This window comes from Guillardia theta (assembly GCF_000315625.1).
Source record: "Guillardia theta CCMP2712 unplaced genomic scaffold GUITHscaffold_18, whole genome shotgun sequence".
Lineage (NCBI taxonomy): Eukaryota > Cryptophyceae > Pyrenomonadales > Geminigeraceae > Guillardia > Guillardia theta.
The window spans coordinates 478,110-503,160 of NW_005434656.1; the positions used below are offsets into that span (position 1 = coordinate 478,110).

General features: G+C 53.1%; 7 protein-coding genes across 7 annotated transcripts; 3 read left to right on the forward strand and 4 right to left on the reverse strand.

Moving 5' to 3' along the window:
- Window positions 1-986: 986 nt before the first annotated feature.
- On the reverse strand, window positions 987-2,007 carry GUITHDRAFT_151525 (hypothetical protein). The gene is made up of 3 exons (XM_005836287.1): window positions 1,970-2,007; window positions 1,547-1,681; window positions 987-1,503 (listed from the first exon to the last, which is right to left on the reverse strand). Exon 3 carries the CDS (start codon window positions 1,361-1,363, stop codon window positions 1,001-1,003), a length of 363 nt encoding a protein of 120 aa, XP_005836344.1. The 5' UTR covers window positions 1,364-1,503; window positions 1,547-1,681; window positions 1,970-2,007; the 3' UTR covers window positions 987-1,000.
- A 746-nt stretch (window positions 2,008-2,753) lies between these two features.
- On the forward strand, window positions 2,754-3,672 carry GUITHDRAFT_151526 (hypothetical protein). Its single transcript, XM_005836288.1, has one exon. It carries the CDS (start codon window positions 2,761-2,763, stop codon window positions 3,334-3,336), a length of 576 nt encoding a protein of 191 aa, XP_005836345.1. The 5' UTR covers window positions 2,754-2,760; the 3' UTR covers window positions 3,337-3,672.
- Window positions 3,673-4,312: 640 nt separating this feature from the next.
- On the reverse strand, window positions 4,313-8,655 carry GUITHDRAFT_67968 (hypothetical protein; the record flags this gene model as incomplete). Its single annotated transcript, XM_005836289.1, has 4 exons — window positions 4,313-4,930; window positions 6,468-6,560; window positions 7,244-7,351; window positions 7,396-8,655. Coding segments are annotated over 4 exons (2,079 nt in total), but the record flags the coding sequence as incomplete, so codon positions are not given.
- A 2,381-nt stretch (window positions 8,656-11,036) lies between these two features.
- On the forward strand, window positions 11,037-13,773 carry GUITHDRAFT_151527 (hypothetical protein). The gene is given in 17 exon segments (XM_005836290.1): window positions 11,037-11,337; window positions 11,382-11,435; window positions 11,495-11,551; window positions 11,610-11,686; window positions 11,734-11,790; window positions 11,838-11,887; window positions 11,934-11,968; window positions 12,011-12,052; window positions 12,105-12,193; window positions 12,252-12,296; window positions 12,307-12,309; window positions 12,350-12,412; window positions 12,461-12,514; window positions 12,576-12,630; window positions 12,674-12,985; window positions 13,038-13,177; window positions 13,624-13,773. The coding sequence occupies 15 exon segments, from the start codon at window positions 11,092-11,094 to the stop codon at window positions 12,770-12,772; spliced, it is 1,026 nt and encodes a 341-aa protein (XP_005836347.1). The 5' UTR covers window positions 11,037-11,091; the 3' UTR covers window positions 12,773-12,985; window positions 13,038-13,177; window positions 13,624-13,773.
- Window positions 13,774-16,761: 2,988 nt separating this feature from the next.
- Window positions 16,762-17,499, forward strand: GUITHDRAFT_68096 (hypothetical protein; the record flags this gene model as incomplete). The annotated part of the gene is made up of 1 exon (XM_005836291.1): window positions 16,762-17,499. A coding segment is annotated over one exon (738 nt), but the record flags the coding sequence as incomplete, so codon positions are not given.
- Window positions 17,500-17,609: 110 nt separating this feature from the next.
- On the reverse strand, window positions 17,610-20,938 carry GUITHDRAFT_104898 (hypothetical protein; the record flags this gene model as incomplete). The annotated part of the gene is made up of 10 exons (XM_005836292.1): window positions 17,610-17,690; window positions 17,732-18,922; window positions 18,964-19,062; window positions 19,107-19,193; window positions 19,237-19,317; window positions 19,490-19,588; window positions 19,681-19,897; window positions 19,939-19,979; window positions 20,068-20,140; window positions 20,190-20,938. The coding sequence occupies 10 exons, from the start codon at window positions 20,936-20,938 to the stop codon at window positions 17,610-17,612; spliced, it is 2,718 nt and encodes a 905-aa protein (XP_005836349.1).
- A 644-nt stretch (window positions 20,939-21,582) lies between these two features.
- Window positions 21,583-24,480, reverse strand: GUITHDRAFT_104899 (hypothetical protein; the record flags this gene model as incomplete). The annotated part of the gene is made up of 16 exons (XM_005836293.1): window positions 21,583-21,666; window positions 21,706-21,768; window positions 21,830-22,007; window positions 22,050-22,105; window positions 22,184-22,226; window positions 22,273-22,346; window positions 22,391-22,501; window positions 22,559-22,637; window positions 22,721-22,803; window positions 22,854-22,901; window positions 22,957-23,040; window positions 23,142-23,209; window positions 23,300-23,327; window positions 23,373-23,468; window positions 23,512-23,586; window positions 23,668-24,480. 16 exons carry the CDS (start codon window positions 24,478-24,480, stop codon window positions 21,583-21,585), a joined length of 1,983 nt encoding a protein of 660 aa, XP_005836350.1.
- Window positions 24,481-25,051: the final 571 nt, after the last annotated feature.

A 25,051-nucleotide genomic window follows, 5' to 3' on the forward strand; every position in this document is an offset into this window, starting at 1 on the left:
TCCCTCTCCCTCTCCCTCTCCCTCTCCCTCTCCCTCTCCTCCTCACCCGCCAGCTTCCTCGTTCTCGGGGAGGCACGGAGGGTCGAGAGCTTCAAGGCGGTGACTGTGTGCCCCTCAAACCCAAGGCCGCTGGACATGCGCAGCGAGTGGATGAGGGAAACATGCTGAAAGACAAACACTACAAGGCGGAGCTCCAGTCATTCCTCTCCTGCCTCCCCTCCCTCTTCTCCCTCACTGCTCTTACCGATCGTCGCCTCCTCCAGCCTCCCATAGTAGGCCCATCCCTTCCCTTCCCGCGCCTCCCCGTCATTCGCTAACTCACTAGCAAACGTTTCCTGTCGAAAGATCAGCACACGAGCCGCGCGACCTCTGCATGCCTGGAAGTAGACCGCCATGGCGAGCCCTCCATTGGCCTGTTCCGCCACGTTGACCTGCGACCAAGTGCAAGGAGGCTCCATGCTGACGAGAAGCGCCAGCAAGGCGCTGCGGAAGAGCCATGGGGGAGCAGGTTTCATCCTCGCATGCTCTGCTTGCTCTCCCTCTTCTCCCTCCATCTGTGTCTCCCTCTTGCTTCAGCCTCCATCTTCCTGCCCCTCTTCTCCCTCCCCCCCTCCTCGCCTTCTCCTCTTGCCCCTCGCCCTGCCCCTTCCCCTTGACCGATGCGCCTGGTCACGGGAATTGAGTCGGGCTGGTCATGCAGGTGTCAGGAGCTCTTTTGTCGGGCTGCATCAGGAGCGAAGAGGTGGCGGGGGGGTGGAAGAGGGGGAGAAGACTCTGACATCACCAGAAGCGACACGGAGACGACTGGAGGAGGAGGAGGAGGAGGAGGAGGAGCAGCAGCAGCAGCAGCATGAGGAGGAGGATGGTGGGTTGAACAAGGTGAAGCAAGATGGGCATGGGTATAGGAAAGGAGAAGGAGGTACAGGAGCAGGAATAGGACATGAACGAGTGAGGCAGACAGAAGAACATGATGAGGAGGACAAGGGGATGCTGAGCAGCTTCATTGAGCAACCACTTTAAGTCTCGTCACTTGCCCCGCGCCTTTCACAGCTCGTCGCACCATCGTCACTCGATAGACTCCGTCGCTCTCGTACCGCAGCCCTCGCTTGAATCCCATCACCACCTCGCTGCCCGGAGGCCCCAGCGTCGCCTTCATCACCTCCCCCTTGTCCGCTCGGTAGAAGTTCCGCCCGTCGATCTCATACAGCACGTCCCCCAGCGCGATCTTGCCGCTCTCGTCTGCTGGGCTGTCGGGAACCAGCGAAGACACGACGAAGCTTCCGTCCTCCGCCTCGCGCAGAACGAGACCAACTCCGTAAGGCTCCGAGTCTCCCACGATCATGCTCCGCAAAGTCTTCCACATGCTGCTTGCCAGGTTCGGTCCTCTCGCTGTCTTGCTCCGAGGCTAATTCTTCTTGGCTCTTGTGTCTCCTACAAGTACTGTCCTGCCTTCTTCTCCTTCACTTGGTACTTGCCGTTCAGGTAGTAGGCCATGTCGTACGCCTGCATAAAGTCTCATATGACCACCAGCCCGCAACCTCCACACCTTCTGCGATGCTCCGATCCCGTAAGGTCCCTCCTTGTTCCCCATTCCTCCGAACGTCACCCCATACGAACTCTTCACTTGATCCGCAGAGAACTGGCTCTTTGACCACGACAGCTCCACGCCCGAATCACTCGACTGGCAAGGCAGCGTCAAAAATGCACGAGAAGCGAACATAAATAATCCAAGCATTGAACAAGTCTTCCTTGCCTTAGAACTACTTAGCAAGCTACATCTGGTACTGCAGCTGATTTGACGGCTAACTCCATCTGTTGGTCTGCACTTGCTCCTGGATGTTGTCTCTCTCAAAGTCATTTGATTAATCATTCGTGTAATCTTTCTTATTCCTGTCATGCTCGTCCTCGTCCTCGTCCTCGTCCTCGTCCTCGTCCTCGTCCTCGTCCTCGTCCTCATCCTCATTCTCACCTTTGCCACCAGTACTTCGAACATTTTGCTTCTCGTCTATTTCCGGAAGCAGCACAGAAGAGGAAAACAGGGTACGGGTAGGGTGGTAGCTTTACCTCTGAAAGTAGGGGTATTTTATGCTATGAGTCAGTGTCATATTGGGGGTAGGGGTACAAAACTTTTGGGTCAGACTAGAAGAGTAGGGGTAGTACGTAAATCGTGTAGGGAACAGGGGTAGTAGATCTGGGTGGGGTAGTAGAACAAGTGGAGCCGGGAGGGGATGAGGTCCATCTAACGGCTAAGAGCGAACGATGAGGAACGAGAACAGAGGGGGAGGGGAGAAGAAGAGGATGAGCAGGAGCAGGAGCAGGAGCAGGAGCAGGAGCAGGAGCAGGAGCAGGAGCAGGAGCAGGAGCAGGAGCAGGAGCAGGAGCAGGAGCAGGAGCAGGAGCAGGAGCAGGAGCAGGAGCAGGAGCAGGAGCAGGAGCAGGAGCAGGAGGATCAGAAGCAGAAGCAGATGAAGAAGGAGCAGGAGAAGGAGAAGAAGAAAATGAGAGGAGAGAAAAGGTGCTGAAAAACTACAAGGAAAGGAGGGAAGGAGAGAAGTAGCTGAGAAATCTTGAGAGAACGTAAAAATGACGAAGAACAGGGAGAGACTAGGGCTCGAGAAAGACAAGGAATCGAAGGCATCAAACAGCAAAATGTATTCTGAGTGCCCAAAAATGCACGGAAGTGACATAACAATGGCAATGAGAAGATGAGGCTGAGCTATCATCGACTTCAAGGCTTGTCTGATGCTTCTTGCAGTTAGGATGTCTTTCTTCGGCATCACGACTTTGGGTCCGCCCAACATCTTTCAACTCTACAGGCACCAGGAGATCTCCGCCATCTCCAAAGAAGACTTCTTCGTCGCCTTTCGCATGGTTGCAGGAGGAGCTGGCACCATCACCAAGGATCAGATCAAAGACGTCATGCATGAGGTCGGCGCTCCCACAGAGGGTGAAGACTTCGACAAGTTCTCCTCCTTCTTCGACAACCATGACGCCTTCAACCTTGAGAGCTTCGAGGATGCGCTCGACGACTTCATGGCCAACAACCCCACCAAGCCAGCCAAGCAGTATGTGTCGTCTTCTAAGCTTAAGGAGGACAGGCTCAAGCACAAGCGATGCGAGGGATCCTCCGCCCAAAAGTACCACGTGCCCCTCACGTCCTCACAAGAGTACGGCTGGGGGAACCCAACCGACAACATCAAGCGAGCCCTTCCTCCTTGCGGTAAGATGTTCGCTCACCGACCATCGCACATGTCCTACTATGCCGAGTGCATGATCTGCTATGAGGAAGGACGAGACTTGTCTGCTGGGCCCACCTTGAAGGCCATGGAGCTATGAGAGGGGTCTCAGTTGGATCTTCGCGTCCTCTTCTCTCTTTATTGTCTAAGCAGGATGTGTCTGGTAACCTCATTTCGTCACTTGCCCCTGGGCCGTGCTTCGTCGAGCTCGCACACGCGCAAGAGCAGACGTGAGGGCGGGCTGGGCGACCATGGCCGCGTCCTGCTCGTTCATGGGAGCCTGCAAGATCGTGAGTGCAGGCAGGAGATGACAAGCTGATTGCCTTGGGCTCGATCTGCTGCTTCTTCTTGTCTGCTCGCTTGAGCTCCTCAACTTCAGTCTTGAGCCTCATGATTTCAACCTTTTCATCATATCAATAAACTGTAAAGCCACAGCAGGTTGGCTGCTCAACCTGGTATTTCCGCTCTTCGATCTGCTGGATGTTTCTCAGCTCCATGTCCAGCTTCATCACTTTCGTCTCCAAGTCATCGCGCTCCCTGTTGCTCCGATCAACCAGCATCACTCAGGGAAGAGGGTGAACCTCTTGAGCTCGTCACGTTCAGACATGACAGGCTTCATCTGCTCCTTGTGTGAGTTGAGATCTTGTTCCTTCTTCTTCAGCTCATCGTCCTGCGGCGAGTGAGGCAGAACCAACAAAACCTTTCTCATCGACCTTGACTTTGAGCATCTTTCTCAAAGTGTCAAGATCTGCCTTGCAAGCCTCCATCTCCTTGGACAGTCGTTCCTTGTCCGCTGACAGCTTTGTGAACTCCTTCTGCTTTGAATCTGAAACACAATCAGGGCAGCAGCCCGGGTGGAGGAGGTGGGAAGCGGGCGGTAAGAGAGAAGAAGACACACCTGTCATCACTCCCTCGGAGAAGGCCTTCTTCAAGTCAGACTTGCACTTCACCAATTCCTCCTCCAGCTGCGACAGATTCAAGTCATTCACGTGAGGGTTTGCCATCCCTCTACTCGCCTTCTTCTTGTCCGCATCGAACTTGGCTCTCTCGGTTTCGCGCTCTCGCTGTACCTCCGCCTACACCAAGTGTGAGGTTCTGAATACATGCTCTGGATAGAATACCAGCGCACTCTGATTCTGTGACTTTTGAGACTCCAAGTCTCGTTTGTAGAGGTCTTTGGATATCATATTCTCCATGAGTTTCTTCTTTTCGGACAACTCCTCCTTCAGCTGAGCAAGCTCTCGACGATCCCACTCTTCCTGCTTCTCGGAGCGCAATCGAGTCATCTGATGTTCACCCTTCTCGTCACTCAACTCTTTCTGAGTTTGCTGCAGTTGCTCTTTCAATCCTTTGATTTGCGAGGACAAGTTTTCCTTCTCTTCGTGCAATCTTGTTTTGTTCTCTTGCAGAGACGAGTTGATGCGCTGTTCGTTGGCCTTCAAGCTTTCAATCCTCTCGTTCAAAACTTTGTTTTCCGTGAGCTTGGCGTTAATCTCCTCTTTGAGATTACGAATCTTTTCTTCCGACTTGACCCTCAAGTCTTCATATCTCGCCTTCGCCTCGTCTCGTTCCTTTGTCATTCTCGCTTCGTCTTCTGTCTTGATATTCTGGATCTTGACTCGCGCTTCAGAGAGCTCGGCTTCTTTCGTCTGCTCCAACTCTCGCAAGACGGTTTCTCTCTCCTTCAATTGCTTCTCCAAGTTGTCAATGTGTGACTTGAGCAGAGCCCTTTCGGTCTCGTGGTCTTTGGTGGTCATGATCTTCTCGTTTTCAAGTCTCTTGACTTCGTTCTTCATGTCTTCAAGCTCAATCTGTTTGAGCCACTTAGCCATAAATAACAAACGCAAGAATCGTTACCTGAAGCTCTTTTTGTCTCTCATCGTTCAACCTTTGCAGCTCCTTGCGCTCGGTCTCGGCCTTATCTTGGTAAGCAGCTGTCAAAAAAGTGTCAAGAATCAAATAGACTGAATGTAGAAAATCGACCATATTTTGAACTCAAGTCAGAAATCTGTGCCGTGTGTTTCTCTTGCGCCTTCGCCATGTCGTCCTTGAGCATCTCATTCTGGGACACGGGAAAAAATGAACAACTCTGGATTGATCAAAAACTTCGATTTCACCTTGGCCATGGTTGCGCTCAGGTCTTGTTCAAGCTGTTTCATCTTGGCTTCAACATCCGTGCGATACTCTTTCATTTCTTTTGTATGTCTTGCTTCAAGGTACTCTTTCTCTTCCTTGTAACTCGCTTTCAACTCTACCAACTGCTTCTCGATGACCTCGTTCCTTGAGGAAAGACCTTCGTTTGTCTTTGTCAAATCAGCCTCCATCTATCATGATCATCATCAAAATTTCATCATTCATAACGACTCGCACGCTCACAAACCTTGTAATAATTCTTCTCAAGCTCATTGAATTTGGCAGTGAGTTCCTTTTCTTTTTCATCCATTTCAGCTTTGAGCTGCTGCTCCAATTCATCCATCGCTGTTTCATACTCCTTGAGCGTCTCGTCAAGTTCAATCTGCTTTTGATCACGCTCCTCCATGGCATCTTTGACTTGATTCTCCAATGACTTAATGCGAAGATTTAAAACTTCCTTCTCGGTCTCAAACCCGTTCTTCATTTCCACCTGAGATCTTTCACTTGCAGCATTGATCTCTTCAATCTTCCTCTTGTGCTTGTCTTCGATCTCCTTCTGCGCCTGTTTCCATCTAGCCTCTTTTTCTTGAATATCTTGCTCCGTTCCTCCACGTACCGCTTCAAGCTCTTTGGTCAAGTTCTCAATCTCATCGGCTTGTTGCGCATTTTTTTCATTCAAATCTGCAATCTGACTGTTGAGCTCATTCTTGAGATGATCAAGAGAAGTTGATTTCTCATCGAAGCCTTTTCTGATGCCATCGAGTTCGTCAGTCTTCTGCTGGAGTTGCGTCAGCAAGTCTCGTTCCTTGGCTTGCTTTTCCTGGCTTATCTGTGTCAATTGCTTTCCGAGCTCTTCCAGTTGTTTTCTTTGCTTTGATCTTTTTCTTCAGTGCTTGCCAAAGAGCGTTGGAGCTGGTCTAATTCAACAGAGAGTTTCTTGACCTTCTCATCATATTCTTTGCAGTCACGTTTGACCTGCTGTAACTGACCTTCCAGTCTCTGCTTCTCCTCCTGACTGACAAGCACCTGATTGCTCAAATTGGTCTTGTCATGAGAAAGGTCATCAATCTTGGATTTCAAAGCTTCGATGTCTCTGACGAGCTGCTCGTTTTCAGCCTTTGCTTTTTGCCCTCCAATCTTTTCGAGTTCGTCCTTCTGCTGCTTCAGCTCTGTACACAATGCCTTATTCTCCTCCAGTTCTACGGAGAGCTTCTTCAGCATTTCTGACATTTGAACTCCAAGAGCAGCATGCTTTGTTTTCCATTCCTGAGCCTCTTCAGAAGCACGATCCAGCTGTTCAGTGAGTTGCTGGAGGCTGCTGCTTGTTTGCTTCTTCTCCATTTCGAATCTTTCTTGAAGGGCTTTTGCCTCAGATTCAGCATCTTTCTTGGCATTTTCCAAAAGTCTTCGAAGATCTGCCTCTCGGCTCCTGAGAATCAAGTCACCTTGAAAGATTGGTCATCATCTAGGGTGTGATCTTACTGGGACTCGGCGGCATTTCTCTTTGCGAACTCTTTCTCTTGCTCGAGCAAAGCAGTCTGCATCTCTTGATCTTTTTTGAATTGCAGCAATTGTTGTTCAAATTGCTGAGCTTCCATTTGTGCTTTCTGTCGCTTTTCTTCCAAGGCATTGACCTGCGCTTTCAGTTCCGCCTCCGCCTTTGCCCTCAATTCCTTCATTGCCTCTTCATGAGTAGACCTAAGTCTCTGCATCTCCTCCTTGTTCTCTTTCTCCCTGCTTTTTGCATCTTCGTTATACTTCTCAGCAAATTCCAGCTTGAGCTTGAGATTCTTCAGGTTGTTGTCGCTTTCCATCTTCAAGGCCGAGAGTTCTTTGGCCATCTCATCTACCTGAACTTTCGAATCTGCCTTCACCTTTTGAATCTCTCGTTCTGATCTGTTGCCAAATCTTAATCCAACCTCTGCCAATTTTTGTTCCATGAAGCTAGAAAGAACTTCTTGTTTAGCAGGTCCATTCGGTACCTATGCTATTGAGTTAGAAGTGGCAAAAATCGAGCATCATCCACCTCCTCCAGATACTTGGAGCGAACTGTTTTCCTCTCTGATTCAAATTCTTCAAAAGCAGAAAACTCATCAGATTGTACTTTCGCGTCAACGTCCTTGTACAGCTTTTCAAGAATCTCCTTAGCGCGGTCGCGTCCACGAGCGGAATTCTCATTCTGCAGCAATCTATGCAACTCACGGATCTTGTCTTCGAGTTGATGTTTAAAATTTTCGGTATCAGATCCGATTGCATGCTTCTGGAATAGAGCCCACGACTGTTTTTCCATTGCTCGGTGCTTGTGTTCTAGGTCTTCCATGCTCAACGGCAATTCGTTGGCAATCATTTCCTTGGATTGCTTGTCATATGATGATATGGCATCATTGAGAGCTTGTTGACACTTGCTTTCACAGATGTAACTCCAGGCATTCTGAATAGAAGGAACACTTCCAGTGTTGATAGACATGGTGTACGCATATGCTAGGTTCACAAGCGCGACTCCGTCGAGTTCGGTTCCATTCATTTTCTTCGGTTTGGCACAAGAGACGATCGTCTTTCGAAGAGTAAGCATTTGCTCACGAAATTCCGGTCTCAACTGGTCGGACGGGGTTTGAGAGAGTCTCTGAAGGAGGGATTCATCAGTAACAGGGCGCACCATCGTAAAACAATCTCTGTCCGGGAAAAAGTGTGTAAGCATCCTTCTGATTCTGTTCTTTGCCTCAATCTGCTCCGTAAATCCTGGAACTGGCTGCAGGGCCCGCTCAAGATATTCTTTAGCCGAGAAGGGCTGGCCATCGTGGTTCACCAGCTGCAAAGTGAAGTCGCGAACTAGCCACATGAATGAAGGGAAGTATTGAGCGAAGTCTGCACCATCATCCTCCCCACCCTGTGCGGAACTCCTAACATGAATGTGCTTGGTAAGGTTAACTACGAGGGAAAGATTGTTCAGAGCTCCCTCATCGATGGAACCAACACTGTTATATACAAAGTAAGACGACAACAGCAAAGCCAGGGAGAAAATGATTGAATCATGCTGGCTGTTAGTGTCTAAGGCCCCAATGCCCTCAGTGTCGATGATGAGGTAGTTGACTGTGTTTCCGTCTTTGTCTTGGGTCTTCATCACACGGTTCCAAAGCCATAACCCCTTCGTGCAGGGATTCACAGTGGGACCAACTTGAAAACCATCTGATTGTTCAAGCAAGATTCTGTTGAGCAAAAAGCTCTTGCCAGTACGGTAGAGACCGACGACTGCTATGACAGAGACGGGATATTCAATCTGAAGCAAAGTCAAAAATAAAAAAAGTGAGCTCAAAATGAATCGGAAATCTCACTGATTTCAAGAATTCCGCAGCTTCTTCTGTGACGTTAAATTTGCCGTCCTGAAGAGCGATGAACGGAATCGCCTTGCCTTCCGTAGGCATCGTTGAGTGTTATTACTTCAAAACGGATGCACTACGAAGAAGACGAAAGACAGCTGTTGTGAAGGCTGTCTTGAGGTCTAGAAATTGCAACCGTCAAAAAAAAAGTACAATCAGAAGATTTTTGAGTCAGTCTGCAAGAAGTTGCTGAAATCACACTACACCATATCATTGATCGGCTATGGATTACAACTGTCTCTGTAATTCTTTGGTCTGGGATGCAGTTTTTTCCATCACGTGCACGAATGGGATACAAGAAATGACGGGTTAAGTAGCAGGCCCGCAGACCTGCCCAGTGATCCGCTCAAGACAACAACTCACACAGAGTTGTCAGTTGCATTCAGAGTCGAAGAAGAGGTTCGAAGCACACTCAAATGAGAAAATTTTCCTAATCCATCTGAGAACTATTATCCTGACGTGCGGGAAAGCATTCAAAAGTGCCTTCATCTACTTGAAAACAGAGCAACACAGATCGTCCAGATCTGGGTCAGGACATGCAGACAAGCTTCAATCTTCAGCAGTCTATGACGGTAACTTACAATCAAAGAGCTTCTAATGTTTTGACAGAGAGACCAATGCTGGGTAGAAACAAACCATCTGACTGTCCTAATTGACTATGCTGACGCACGATTTTTTGCACACAGCAAGGAATGGAAGAGGAAAAGAGGAGGAGGGATGAGGAAGAAAACGTGGGGGTCGAGAGAATGTGAGCAGTCGGACGAGGAGTTAGCAGCCTCAGCAGCAGATCCTGCAGAAGATCATGGACGACACGACCAACAAGCCACCATGACGGAAGGCGGGAACATCGGGACACAAGGGGGTGGGGGGGGTGACACGAGTGCGGGGGTAGTACATTCGAACTACAAAAATAAATATTTGAATTACTAACTATCAGGCTTGAGTCGACTGCAGTCTACATAGAGTCCAAAATGTCTCTTTTGCTTTTTTATTTCGAGCCATCTGCTCACCTACCCCGGAAAAAGAGACACCCTACCTCCTATGTTGTCCATCGTGAACCTTTCGCGCCCCATCAGCAAGAGTCTGGGTAGCAAAAGAGGGGGTACTGAAAGCAATGATTGAGTATGTAACCCCCAAATATCGATCTTTTTCCTTTGAAGAAACTAGGTGGGTACTACTACCCACCACAATCTTTCGGTGGAATTTCAAATGTCGCGTTGACCACCTCCTCCACTTTCAAACGCAGAGCCGCGTGACCACCCTACCCACTAGAACTTTGATCGATAACCCCCTCGGGTTAAGACTACCCGTTGTTTCGTTTTGCTCACCCGTTGATTTTATAACTGATCACCCGTAAAGTCTACAGCAATAAACACCACCCCACCCCTTCAAGCACTCATCGACGACTGGAGTACCCCCCGGGGTTAAAGTGAGCAAAACAATTGAACCCCACCCCTATATTTCGCTCTGAGGACCCACCCACCTTTGACCTCGCGGATCGGAGTCACACTGCCGTGTGGTGGAGGCTCCGCCGCTGAGCCTTCCGAAGTCCACAAGTCACGGGCCGCCGCCGGCACTGACACGGCGGGCCGCGTGTGTCGGACAGAGTCCGGCCAGGGCCCGGGGGGGGCTCACGGGGCCCGCTCGGACGGCGGCTGTCCGTCGGGGCCCGGGCCCGGTGCCCCGGCGGCGCCGGGCGGCCCGGGGGCACCACGCCGCCGTACGGTCACCGATCCGATCAATATCACCCGGCGCCCAACTTGCGGTCAAGTGGCAACTTCAAGTTGGCAACGGACACGCCGAAGTTTGATCGCCGCGGGCTCCGGCGAAGTGGCTCGCAACCGGCGTACGGTCTGAGTCAGTGCCCCCCGCCAGACTGAGAGCCGGGCTCCGGCACGGTGGCCCGCTGCCCAGGCGCCGCCGGCGGGCGATCCGACGGATCGCCGGAGTCAGTCCGTCGGACGCTCCCGGCTCCGGCGGGACTCCCGGGACTCCGGGAGCGGCCGCCGGCCCGGGGCCCTGAGCGGCCCGGCGGGCCCGGCATGGCGCCGCTCGAACATCAAACTTGACAGTCTCGATTGGGCCTGGAGAAGTTGAGCAGAGCGATGAGGAGGGAGAGAAGCATACTTGCAGTGGTTGCTGCTGCATACTAGCCTCTCCTCCACTCTTGTCCTTCTGCCCTGTTCCCTCCCCTCTTCCCTTGTTGTGTTGCTGGACCCATGTGCTTTACGTCCGTATGTCTCGAAATGCTTCCTGGACCTCTGGCATGTGCTCCTCTCACGCCTGCTCCAGGCCACACGGCGCATGCGCCATGGCAAGCCCAGCAGCCAGAGTGCGATCTACTGATGAAGAGACTCATCGACTTCTCCCTCACGACTACTAACGAGAAAGAGGCTTACATGATCACCAACAGCGTAGTGCTGGACGACGGAGAAGACAGGAAGGAGCAACGGGAGGTGCTGGTCGTGTTTGAAGGAGACCGCGATGAAGAATGTGGCGAAGGAAGAAGATTGAGAGGGAAGGGAAGGAAGGAAGTGCACGATCAGGCGGAGGAGATGGAGGCCGATCTTACGGATAAGAAGTATCCTACGGTGATGCAAATCACATCGTGTTGGCTGAAGGTGACCTCCATTAGGCGGTCGGCTCGATCACATCTGACATATCCAAGACCAAATTATTTCTCATCTTTGTGAGCCATATCGCTCTGTTCTTGTTCTTGTTTTATCTCTCTGATTTTCTTGGTGAAAGGTTCTTGTGCTCTTAATCCTCTTTTCCGTCATCTTGTCGCTTCCTGAGATCGCAAGCGTGAGCTCTCTCTCTTTATCATGCAGGGACTGCTCAACTTCTTAAACTTCTTCTGTAGGTTGAGGGTGGCAGTGAGTTCGAGTGGAGCCCTCGGTCAGTGCAGGACTTTATCAAAGACAAGAACTTGCTCCTCAGGAACACTTGAGCGAGCTTCAAGCTAGCGAGGCTGAACGTTGTGTCAGATATCGAGATGCTTACTCGGGTAGACTCTTGATCGGAATCATGGTCATCTACATCATGTGAGCCCCGTGTCTGTGTTTGCCTCGATCTCTCACCAGCCCTCTAGATCGCAAACTTTTTGCATCCCATCCAGTGGAACTGTCCTGAACCTCCTTGGTCACATTTCAGTTTGGTGATGCTTGACTCTGAGGCTTTCCGGCAGTCGGCTACATCTACAGCGAGGTGACACAGAATGGGGTGAATGATTGTTTATCCGTTCCATCTTGTGATCCTTGAAAGGAATATGTTGTGGCTCTTCCCGTCGCCATCTTTTGTGCTTCGGTCAGGGCGACCAGCTTCAAACTTTTTCCCTCTGACCATGATCATGAGGCAGAGTGGAGCTGTGATGACGTATTTGCTATCTTACTTCACTTGTCGTGGACTTGTGATGCGAACGTTTCCCAAGAGGGTGCAATGGTTGAGGTATGAGCCTGCATTGTCTGACTTCGTTCAGTCGCTTCTTTCCCTCACAGCCTCCTAGGCAGAGGGTCGCCGAGCTTCAGCCACTTGCGGCAATTTCTTTTTTACGTGAGCGCAACATCGGCAGCAACATGACGAGCTGACAACGTGAACGCTCAGGTCCATGCGGGTCTCACCCGTCATACCTGCCTACCTCCTCAATCTCGCTGCTCCGCTGACCCCGTGCTCCGCTTGGTCGGATGCCCCACGTACTTACCTTGGGTCTTGCAGGTTGCCGCTGTGGCAATTCTGGTTGGCAACTGTGTTTGGCTGCACCCCACACAGGTGGACCAGACTGAGAATGCACCATAGCGAGTGGAACAGTTCTAACGGCAACATGCCGCAGTCTCGTCACTGTGACAGCTGGAGCGACGATCTCGCGGATGAAACCGGGGGAGAATGTGAGTTCCTGCATTGCAGATAACGACTGAATGAGGTTGACAGATCTTCAAGACGAGCTTCATGCAGATAGTTTGGCTGCTTTTGCTTGCGGTGGCAGTAGCATTAATCCCCTTCCTCCTGCGCGTCAGAGCTCCTGCATGAGCAAATGATGCCAAGGGGTGAGTGGAAAACCAGTGCGAGGAGGGTTCGAGGAGGCGGGAGGTTTCGAGATTTTTGTCGATCCAAAATGGTAGGAGTGAAGGTTCATCTACAGCGATAAGCATCTAAGTCCTCCCATGCTGCCGTCGCCCTGTAACAGACGGCGACTAATAGCGAGACTCTCTCTCCTTCCTCTCGTTCACGTGATTGGTGTACCTATCAAAGCCGTCATCCTCCTTGCATCCTTCAACATGATGAAGGAGCTCACCACATGATGAAGCCCAGCGTGAGGGCAGCAGGGATCATGTCGGGCAGCACGTCAAACACCTTGTGCTTGAACTTAGCGCCGAAGTTGGCGAGCAAGCCGTTGACATGCTGGATCTCAAAGGGAGAAGTGTGCTGCTCCACCTGATAACCGACAAACGAATAAAGGCCGGGATAGCTTCTATTTCACACCTTCCGATTCCTCACTCCTACACAAATACACAAATACACAAAACATACAAACACACAAAACACACAAAAAAAAAATTACTCACACAAAACACACACACACACACACACACACACACACACACACACACACACACACACACACACACACACACACACTTGCTTTGTCATCCCATCTCTCCTCTCATTCTGTCACCTTTCCGCTTGACACTCGAAGCGAAACCATCACGACTCAAACAACACACAATCGACTAGCATAATAGAAAGCTATGCATGCATCATCTTGCCAACTCCCCTCCCCCCCCGCAGTGAGCACCGTCATGACAAGGACGAGAACGCAACAAGGAGGTGCAAGCGAGAGACCAGAGGAAGGAGATGAGGACATGGCATGAGATACTCACCACTCCTCGCATGCGCTTGTAGTAAGGAAGCTTGTCTCCCACAGGTCCGCCTGCCATTCCTCGTCTGCCTGTCGCTGCCATGGTCGCGCTCAAGCGCGTCACCTTTCCCGTATTCATGAACGCACGCATTGTTGTGAACGAGGAGAGGTAGAGAAACCGTTATGACCGTTGTATCCGTTACGCAGAGGCTTCCAGACACGAACAGCCGTTTGCAAAATCGGTTTCAGGACGATAACGGTTTGAATGTGATTTCCGCTTTTAGCGCATGGCGGGGGTTTGATGGAGGAGGAGGACGAGCTGTCGACGCTCTCAGGGGCCCACAGGTCGTACAAAGAGCATGGGAGAGAAGGAGAACTGATATCGGTAAGGATGATCTACTCTCTCTTTACCTGATCAGACGAGACATTTCTGAGCAATACACGTTTGAAATGCCATCACTCGCGCGCCATTGCTGATGTATACTTGTTTCTGCAGGCGAATCGGAATCATGCACAGGGAGAGGGACTGAATCTTGAAGGTGGGAAAGAAAAACACAGGTCAGATCCTTCAAACGAACAACTATATGGTGTTGCCATACAATTCAAGCAGCACCCTTCAGGGGTACTATGCGTAAATGTGATCAAGGAAGGCGGGCCTGCCTGGGGGAAGGGCATCTTGCCGGGTGACATCATCGCAAGTGTAGATGGCAGGGACGTGCTGCATGAACCATTCGAAAAGGTCTCTCCTCTCATCAAAGGCCCCCAGGGCTCCGTCGTTTCCATCGGATTCCTTCGACCGGAGTCAGAAGGCAGTCTAGAGGAGAACGGGATTCCTGTCGGGCAGCATTACACAGTCAAGATCAGGAGGCAGGAATCTGTCTTCGGACGTTCCTTTGGCAGCGGGAGAAACTTGGTCAGCAGCAGTGGGCATGGTGAGAAGTCTAAAGCAAGTAGGGAAGACCCAAAGGATGGGGATTGTGAAGAAGATCAAGCAGGAGCGGCGAATTTAGTAGCGCGATCACAGGCGATCATGCAGGCAGCTGTAGTTGCACGTGTCAATGCAAATTCAGCGATCATGTCAGCAGCCACACGACGAAATCATCACTCGCTTCCATCCACCTTGTCCGATGGGCTGAGGGTATGGTTCCAGATGTGATGTTGCTCTGCTCATTCAGCTTGCTGGACAGGAAGAGGTGCAGCGAAAAACTAAGAGTGACACGTATGCAAGGGGAGTTATGGAACAGACCAAGACGGAACAGATGGAGCACTTGACAGCATATGCTCAACCTGTCTCTGCAGGTTGCCTTCCCCTCCCTCTTTTCACCTGTTTCAATCTTTAAGGTGCGACAGCTGAGAGGATGGAGCTTGCCGCTGAGAATGCCTCCTACCAACGTCAACTTCGGCTTCGAATGAAAGCGTTGAAACTTGAGGTTGTTTGGCGCACAGATGGAAGACCAACATGGATAGCAAAGCCTGAAACTTGTTTCTTAGGCGAAGGAAGAAGTCGCTGCGCAAGACGATGCCGCTCATGAAATTCCTCTCATTTCATCGAGATCCGCGAAATCTCAGGAGGTACACAGCGCTAGAAATGCTTCCTTGTTTTCCATTCTCTTGCTGACACAATCTTACAAACCGTACACTCCCCCATATCTCTCGTCATCCTGAGACCATCTTGCTGATGCTATCCGACAGAAGACAGACAAGGACAGCGATGTATTGAGTGCGCAGCAGCTGGAGGATCGGGATCGGGCTCGTGCACTGAAGCGAATGATTCTATCCCGGAAAGCTCGGTGATGGCTGCTGCTTGTGAAAGAGCTTCTAACCCGTTATCGTGGTAGTCCTCATTCAGCAGTCAAGGGCTACGGTGAGCATGCAGACTGGCTGGAAGTGGTGGAGCAGAGAAGGCGAGTTGCCCGCGAGTCACAAGCACTGACGTGAGATTGTTCCGTCGGCTGGGGTTATGTCTGCGCTGAGAAGTTTGCAGGCATCGGAGCAGCAGGAGCAAGACAAAGCCGCCGCTGCAGCCTATGAAGCCTGTGACATGGCAAGAAGAATGTGTTGAGATGGTCGGCGTGTGTAGAAATTGTTTGACCCAAGCAATTAATGCTATCTGATCTCGTCAGCATCTCAGGGCCTTCTCAGGCCGCGTGTCTGCACATTGAATTAGTGGTATGATCCGTGAGCCAGTCCGCCGGTCCGGTCCGAGTCACCCGGTTGGTCCAAGGTCCGTTGTCGGCGGGTGACTGACCGGCGCTCAGCTGGCTTAACCCGGCCGGGCCGTTCGCCGGAAGTCCGACGGCCCGACGGTCCGGCCGGGCCGGACTCCGAGGCGGGAGTCAGTGCGGCGGTGCGCGGCCCGTCCTCCGAGCGTGCGACTGCTAGCCTAGTAGGCCGGGCACCGTCCGGTGTCATGGTCAGCGCCAGGCGTGCTGACAACACCTGGTCTTCTAGCTAGATCAACTTATTAGACTTGCATGAGCAGACACGAAGAAAACAAGATGAGAAGAAGATAAGAAGAAGAAAAGAAGAAGAAAAGAAGAAGAAAAGAAGGGGTGAGAGAAGAAGATGAGAAGAAGACGAGGAGGAGAAGAAGAAGAGAAGAAGAAGAGAAGAAGAAGAAAAGAAGATGAGAGAAGAAGATGAGGAGAAGATAAGAAGAGGATGAGAAGAAGAAGAAAGAAGATGAGAGAAGAGGATGAGGAGAAGATGAGGAGAAGATCAGAAGAAGATGAGAAGAAGATGAGAAGAACGATAGGGTGAATGGAATGCAGGACGCATTGAAATATAGAAGGGGAATGAGGATGTAAACTGGATGGGATCGGGGGAGGGACCTCGGGATCAGAGCAGGTGAGCAGGTGAGGGGGAGCAAGAGCTAGAGCTCGTGAGGTTCCTCGAGTGCCAGAGTTCGTGTTTCATTGTTGCGTGCTCCTGTTCTGCTGCCGCTTGCTAGCAGACGGAGCCTGCGATGTGCTCACAACTGGACAGGAGATGGAGGCTGGCCACAAGCGAGACGTCAACGGGCAGATCAAGACAGCAGAGGCCCCGCCTGATCCCCAGGCTTTCAAGTACAGAGTGACTTCAGGTGCATACGGAAATAGGGGACTGAAAGCTCAGGTCGCTCTCTCCTCCTTCCTCTCCTCTTGCCTGACTTGTCGGTTAGCTGGAAGACGTGGAAGTGCAAGTCCCGGACCTCTCTGCCTTGGGGTCGGAGGAGCTGAGCAAGTACAGGAGCGCCTTCTTCGCCATCTTCGACGGGCATGCAGGGAGAAACGCTGCTGAGTTCTGTGCGGAGAACTTGCCGAGGCTGATCGCGGAGAAGATCGAGAAGCCGACAGAGAACGAGCACGTGAGGAAGGCGATCATGCAGGGCTTCAAGGATGCCGACGCCAAGTTCCTCGCGATGGCGGAGGAGCGCGGCTTCAAGGATGGCTGTACCGCAGTCACGGTGACGCTCCTACGCGACGTGATGTTTGTAGGATGGGTAGGAGACTCCAAGGCTGTGCTGGCGAGGAGGGAGAGAGAGGAGGAGAGTTCGCGGCTCAAGGCCCTCAGCCTCACGCGGGATCACACGGCGATGCAGGCGAAGGAGCGGGAGAGGATCGTCAAGGCCGGAGGCTTCGTGGAGAACAACCGGGTGAACGGGATCATGGAGGTCAGCAGGTCCATCGGCGACCCGCAGCTCAAGAAGGCTGGTGTTTCCTCCTCCCCTGAGATCGAACGAGTCACCCTCTGTGACCGCGACGAGTTCCTCCTGCTCGCTTGCGACGGCCTCTGGCGCGTCATGGATGCCAAGGAAGCTATCGAAAGGTCTGGATACTCCCTCCTCCCTCCTCCCTCCTCCCTCCTCCCTCCCCCATTGTTCCGGCCGGTGGCACCAGCAACTCCGCGAGTACACTGAGACAAGTGTGAGAAGGAGGGAGAGGCAGCAAGGAGGAGGACCTCGGCTCCTTGACGAGGAGTGGCGGCAGGTCATGGACGAAGGCAGCTGGAGGAGAGGAGAGCTCCCTGTCAGCCCCTTCGTCTCTCCTCCTCGACCATCGAAGGCTCAACTTCCCCGGACTTGCTTCCCCCGCCTGCCTCGGCACGAAGCTGAACAGCATGCATTGCTTCTCCCCGCGTTCCAGCTCAACCCCAACTTCCTCGCCGAGAGGACGCAGCTCCTCCTCTCCGAGCTGCAGGGAAGCTTCCTCCAGCAGCAGTGCAGCTGGAGAGAGTGCCTCGAGGATCACACGAGCGATCACCGACTCCCCTCGAAGCACAAAATTCGGAGAGGATGAGGCAGCAGCCGGGGAGGCTGAGAAGGAGGAGGAGGAGGAGGAGGAGGAGGGAGCAGAAGAGGATGGGGTGACGTCTGCTGTGGGTTGGTGTACGAGGAGGCTGTCAGCATGAGACAAAGCCCCGTAGAGGACGGTGAGAAGAAAGGGCTTCTCTACCTCCACCTCCACCTGCTGCTCCACTCGTGAAACTTTCCCGCTGTCTCCCTCATGCTGCAGCTCCGCACGTAGCGCCAACTGCAGCACGTCCAGCGAAGGCATCGCCTCCTCCTCCACCACCTTCAAGTGCAAGACCTCCACGTGCTCTTCACCTCCGTCCACCACTGGCAGCTCCAACTCCAGCTCGCTCCCTCCTCCCTCCTGTCTCCCCGTTGCCTTCGCCGCAAAGAGCTGCACCTGCGCCCTGCCCTGCACGTCTGTCATGTCCACACGACACTTGAGGCGGCCAGCGCGGAGCTGAGAGGAGGAGGAGGAGAGCACGCGGAGAGCGACAGGGAAGAGCTCGCCGAGGAGAGCCGGAGGATGGCAGACCATGGCGACCTTGGCGTCCGGCTTTGCCGCCATCACCATCGTCTCCCTTTGCTCCGCGTGCTCCTGCCCCCCGCGACCTCGCGCTCCCTCCTCTGTCCGAAGAAGAATACAAGCAGGCGGTGCTCCCCAGACGAGCGTGACGTTCCTGATGCCGAGATGCGAGGCAGGAAGAGAGGCAGGAAGCGCACAGTCAATCTTCCAGCAGCTGCCCGGCACGAGATCCAGCTCATGCTCGATGCGGATACGATGCTTGACCTGCTCCTCCTCCTCAAGTTGCAGTTCACGATCGTCAACCTCGACGGCAGAGAGCAGGAAGTTGTAGTTGCTGTCTGTGCATCGAGCGACGAGGGCGGAGAGCCGAAGAGGAGCAGGGAGGGCTGAGCTGAGTTCCAGCTTGAATGTCAGCTGCTCTCCGACGGTGAAGGTCGACGAGCTGAAAGAGAGGGAGAAGCAGAGGAGGGAAGGAGGGAGGGAGACCAGCACGGGAGCTCGTAGGTTAGCCCAGCTCAGGTCCACCTGAGGTCTTGTCATGTCATGCGGCAGATCTCGCTGCTCACCTTGGTGGGAGGGGGCGACGAGCTTTGGGGCAGCTCGAGAGGAAAGCCGCTGACAAGCAGCTGCACGTCCTCCTGCAACCTCCTCCTGCGGTCAAGACCCTGCAGGCGGCATGTTAGCTGGGAGAAGAAGGCAGCAAGAGCACCAGCTGGAGTCGCTCCTCCAGCAGCTTCAGGCTCGTTGCCACCAAGAGCTCGAGATCTCCTAGCGCCCTGCTGGTGTCCAGCTTCCACTGACATCAGCACTTGTTCACTTGGTCGTTCCTAGCAGCTCACCTGCAGTTGGAGGACTTCTTGCTCGAGCACAAACCAGCGATCCTTTACTATCGGACCAAGCAGAAGACTCGTAAGCTCCTCCTGGTCCAACGGGAGTTACAAGCTCTCCTCCCCTCCTCCCCACCCTTCCTCTTCTTGTCTCTCCTCCCTCCTCCCCACCCTTCCTCTTCTTGTCTCTCCTCCCTCCTCCCCACCCTTCCTCTTCTTCTCTCTCTTCTTCTCTCTCTTCTTCTCTCCCCACTCCCTGTATCACCTGGGCTTCTTGCATACTCCCGGACTCCAAGAGCGACTTTGCCATTGCCAGCTGTACTGCCACTTCTCGTCTCGGGTGCTTTTGCTGCATGTACTTCTCCTGCTCCTCACCGTCAGCTTGCTCTCTTCCCCTTCCATGTAATTACTCCCCGGCCCTTCCTCTCTTCCACCTTTCTCCCATCCTTCCCTCACCCTGGCTCGCTTGAAGCATTCTCGTGCTTCGCTCAGCAGGTCAACTCGTCGTTCCATCTCCTCGTTCTTCAGCTCCTCCTGGTCCTTCTGTCCCCAGAAGAGAGCGCATTCAACCGCATTGTCGTCTCGGCCTGACTTGTCGCTCGTCGCCTTCAGCGCTTGCTTGCGCTGAAGCAGCAGGCGAGCACAAGCCTCCCAGTGGATACCCGAGTCGATTCTATGAAGCGTGAGAAGCTCTCAAAGGCAAGTCGAAAGAACCTCGAGGAGGAGCCGTCGGAAGCCTCTGCCTCATCCAGAAGCTTGAGAGAGGTAAGACGAGACCCAGAGCAGCAAGATGAGAGGAAGGAACAAAGAAGGAGGGGGGGCGGGGGGGGGGAAGGTCTCTACCTTTGCGAATAGGAAGTGCTGGCGAGACATCCAGGCGAGGTGGGAGGGGAGAGACTCTCCTTGAAAGATGTTCCTACGGGCAAGAAGTGAGGAGGCCCGGAGCGACGTCAGAGACAGAAGACCAGAAGTTGATATGTCGGAACACTTGTTGCTGCGCGTCATGGGGAGAGGTCAGCTGCATGAGCAGCAGGCAGATCTTCACGTTGAGCACTTCTGCCACTCGTTTGAATTCTCCGAATCTTTCCATCACCACATGCCCGACGCCATCGCAGACGTCACTGTAGGAAAGGAGAAACTGCTTCAGCGCGGCTGATCGCTCCTTGTGTTCCAGGTAAAACGCGAGCTTGATGCCTTGTCGGACGATGAGCTCAAGCTGGTGCTGGCGGTTGAAGGATAAGAGCTTCGTCCTGGCCCGTGCACATGCCTCGTCCAACAGCAGCCAGGCAGCATCCATCAGCTTGTGCTGAAGCTTCTCGGCGCTCAGACGCAAGGCAAACTCAGGGTGGCGGATGACGAGGGCAGCAAGCGATCGCTGGTACTCCAGCCTGTGCAGCAGCAGCTCAAACCGTTGATCCACGTCCGTCGGCGTCGCTCCCTCCACCACCAACGCCAGCACCACTCGAACGCCTGGACGCGATACCTCCTGCTCAGCGAGAGCCACCTGCTGTTTGAGCTGATGCAGGTCGCCAGCCTCGTCCGCCGCTTTCCAAGGTATGAGGATGGCGATGGCGCAAGGACGAAGCATCACGTGTTTGCGCAACCATTGCTTCTTCAGCATCCCGCTAGCTCGCTGCACTCCATGCCCTCCCTCCTTATGCTGCCCGATCGCTGATGGCAGACTGTCAAGGTCAACGGTGCGAAGAAGAGGCATGCTCTGTCCTAGCTCCCCTTGCACTTGCTTCATGCCATACAGGGCCACCAGAGGGACGGGAGGCTCATGCAGCAGGAATGAGGGGATGGCTCGATGTACCTCCTCCTCCATGATGACGCAATCCCTCTTCTCTGCTGTAAGCAAGGAAGGAGTGCAAGAAACCGTGAACAAGATTCAAGGAGACAGCAGGAGAGCAGCAGGAGAGCAGCAGGAGAGCAGCAGGAGAGCAGCAGGAGAGCAGCAGGAGAGCAGCAGGAGAGCAGCAGGAGAGCAGCAGGAGGAAGGCGAAGGGGTGAAGACTTTCAAGCGGCGAGCACAGGTAGCGACAGCGGCTGGTCAGTGACACCGCATGGCGATTGTACCCCTCATCCCCCCTCACGCCCTCACTGCCTTGCCCAAATCAAGTTGAGTTAAACTTTCGAGGAACTGAGACATGGCAGCCTGAGGCGCTAGACCGAGAGACCTCAGAAGCTTGTCGCCTCCGCTACACTCCCTCCCCTCCCTCCCCTCCCTCCCCTCCCTCCCCTCCCTCCCCTCCGGCGCCGCCGCCGGCACAGGCCACTGCCACCCCCGACCCAGAGGACATCAGTGCTAGAGTCTATTACAGGCATACAAGTACAAGTACAGAAGCTCAGGAAAGTGCATCACAAAGTCCAGCTATGCTTGAGCTCGCTCGGCGAGCTGGACGGAGCATCACTCGAAGTAGTCTTGCCGTCCTCCCTCAACCACTGCGAGGACATTAGGGCCGGGCCAGGAGAACCTCTCACCGTCTTCCTACCTGTCGCCAAGTAGTACTGGTAGAAGTACTGGTTCCCTAGCTCCAGGTCCTCCTGCTCTCAGGTCAGTCAACTTGTGACTGTTGGCTCGTCTGTCTCCTCCCTCCCCACTCACTCGATTGCGCATGTCCAGCTCCATGCTCAAGTCCTCGTTGAGCTCCAAGTCGAACTGCATCTCCTCGTCCAACTGACTCATCGCGTCCTCTCTTCCTACCCCTTCCGCTGCTGCTCCTTGCGACTGAGCTGGTCCCACGAGCTTGTCGACTGCTGTCACTCGCTCTGCAGTGAACCACCTGGAACCCTCTCAGAACTCCGTCTACCTCTCTCCCTCCTACCGGTGAAGGAGCGCATCAGCCGATCTGATCCTTTTGCGAGGATTCTTCTCGAGCAACTGTACCAACGTCAGAGGGGGTTGGAGGGGGGGCGATGGCAAAGACAAGAGGAGGGAGGAAGGGGCGTGAAGGGGAACCTGCATGATGAGCTCGCGCATGTCGGAGGAAGCAACCATTCCCCTACTGCCGTCTCAGACCCTCCTCCACCTCTCACACTCAGCAGCACCAGGAGGGGTCCGGGAACTCAACGGCTGCGGGCAGCGCGACCTCGTGAGGGAGGAAGGGAGAGAAGCCGAACATCTGCCGCAGCATCAGCAGGTCCTGCCGACCTCAAAATTCCCCACCATCTCGTAGAGAGTTATGCCAAGCGCCCAGATGTCCATAGCAAAGTTGATCGCCTCCTCCTCCTCCTGCAGTACTTCCGGAGGAAGATACCCGATGGTGCCCGCTGCGGTCTGAGAACAAGATCATCTCCTCCCTCCCCTCGCTGCTCTCCTGCATTGCCGTGCTACCTGCTCGTGAGCAACAGCAGTATCCGACTGATCTGACAAGTCGACTGCTAAGCCCAAGTCGATGACGTAGGCGCGTCCACTGAAAGGAGGATGAGCGCAAGACGGGATAGCGAGAGGAGATGAGCGAGGGGGGGGACGAGGGACTAGGAGGGAGGAAGTGACCTGGTAGCGAGCAAGACGTTTCTCGGCTTGATGTCGCGGTGAATGATCGACATGGAATGCATGTGATCGACGGCTCTGAGGATCTGCGAGGAAGGAACGTGTGAAGGGAGAAGACCCACAAGACAATTTAGACCTGTAGGAAGATGCTCGCGCAAACTTCTTCCTCCAATCGCCTGCTGATCTACATGATAAAGTCAGAGGAACAAGCGAGGAGCAGCCCAACACTTGCAACACACCTGAAGAACATCATGCAGCTCTGATCCTTCCACAAACCCCAAGATGAGCGCAACAGTCGCGCCCAGCTCGTAGTAACCGTAGAGCTGACAAGTAGAATCAAAATTCATCTCCACTGCTGCCCTTTCATCCCTCCTCACGACCTCCCGGACCTCTTCCTTCTCCCAACGCCTCTCCTTCTCCTCACCTTTACAATGTTGGGGTGATCGCACTTGCCATGCACACGTATCTCACGGTCAATTGAGTCACTGCCACCTACAAACAGGGTGAGGAGCGAAGAAAAAAGGGAAGAGGAAGAGGCTGGGGAAGGGAGGGAAAGAGGGACACAGGAAGAGGGGAGATTACTTGCTGTGCCGGGATCTCTGTAGACACACTAGCAAACAGGAGTGAGTGAGGAGAACTCGGAAGGGATTGTCACCTTAATCGCCAGCTGCTCGCCTTCTTGAGGGAAAGAGAACAGGTGCCTCCTCTTCTCCGTCACATTCCAACTCTGACAGTTCCTCTTGTTGACAACCTTGTCTGCGTCAGATCACCTCCCCTCCGACTCTCTCAGTCACCTTCACGCACTTCCCGAAGCTTCCTTCTCCTATCAGCTGCAAGACTCTCACTCCTGCTTGCTTTGGTAGCAAGGCCTTGGAGAACAGAGTCAACCAAAGCCAAGGGAACAGGACGAGACAGGGGAAGGACAGGTGAGACAAGGGGGAGGTAGCCACCTGCAAGCCACACAGTTCGGCTGAAGCAGGAATGTCTTCCTGCAGCTTCAACGCTTGTTTCATCAAGGTCTTGTGGTCTTTTGTGTCCACAATCTTCACATCCAGACGTTTTTCTTCCGGCGAGCAACGTCGAGGAGGAGACCACTTTTCGTTCTCAACCTCCGCTGACGACGAAGGGAGGAAGAAGTTTCTTTGCGGGATGGAGCAGCAAGCCGACTTGGCGATAGCTGATGACGCGGCTCGCGCTGCTCTGTTTAAGTTGGCGCACTTTCTGTCGGAACAGCAGGATTCGGACCGGGACAGGATGCACGAGCAGCTGGAGCAGTTAAGAAAAGAGTCAGAAGATCCCTCGGAGCTGATGCTGCTCCTCGGCAGTCGGTTGGCCTGGTGACCATGATGGAAGGTGCCGATGTAGGGGTTCGACTGCAGGCTTCCGGGTCTCTCGGGGAGAGGCCGAAGCACAAATTCTCCATCAATCTCCAGCAGTTGGCTGTCCTCTAGCGCATCTCCCCTGCCATGCCGGTCCAGCTCTGTCATGGAGTTGGACCTGCACAGGCTTGTCCTGGTGTGATGATGAGGAATGTTAAGAGGCTCAGACAGCTCGTTCTTCGACGCCTCCACACTCTCGCTGACGGGACAGACAGATAGAGGCTCTTGCTTGCAGCCGTCGGCTATTTCAAAGAGGTTGCAGCGCATGGCAAGTCTAGATGACTTGTCCTGCACTAGCTCGTAAAGATTGTCATTCGAATTGGAAGCTGAAGCTGCAAACAACCTTTCCAACTCTATCTCATTGCTCATCACCTTAGCTGCCATAGAACCAATCGAACCTTCCACCTCTTCTGTTGTAGGAAATAATATCAAGAGCGATGCAACCAACTCAGATCAAAAGTCTTGGTGCCTGGATAACGGTACGAGTTGCACGAGAGTTTCACTGTCTCCTCTTCTCTCGGAGCTCCTCCTCACGCTCCTCCTCTACCGCCTTCCTTCCCACCGCCATGGCGTCCGTAGCCTCTAAGATGAGGAGCAAAGTTAAAATGTATGTAAGTTTATAACTTGCTTATATGATTAAAACTTTGTAGAGTTGAGGTGTCGGGGGAGCCGGGGGTAGGGAGATATACAAGGAGGGCTGGTCGAGATGGACAAGATGATTTATACAATGATATAAAGTTAAATTACTAATATATTAGTGCAGATGCGAACATGAAAAGACTCCATTTAAATTATCATCCCCCGGGGATGATAATAGTTTTTGATGAAGTCGCGTTGGCGTGCAAAAATTACAGAATGTGTCTCATTGATTTCAATTTCTAAAACAAAGCTGAAAGATGATATCAAATAAACTTCAGCCTAGTCGTATCAACATTGTAAACTTTTGCTCTTGATC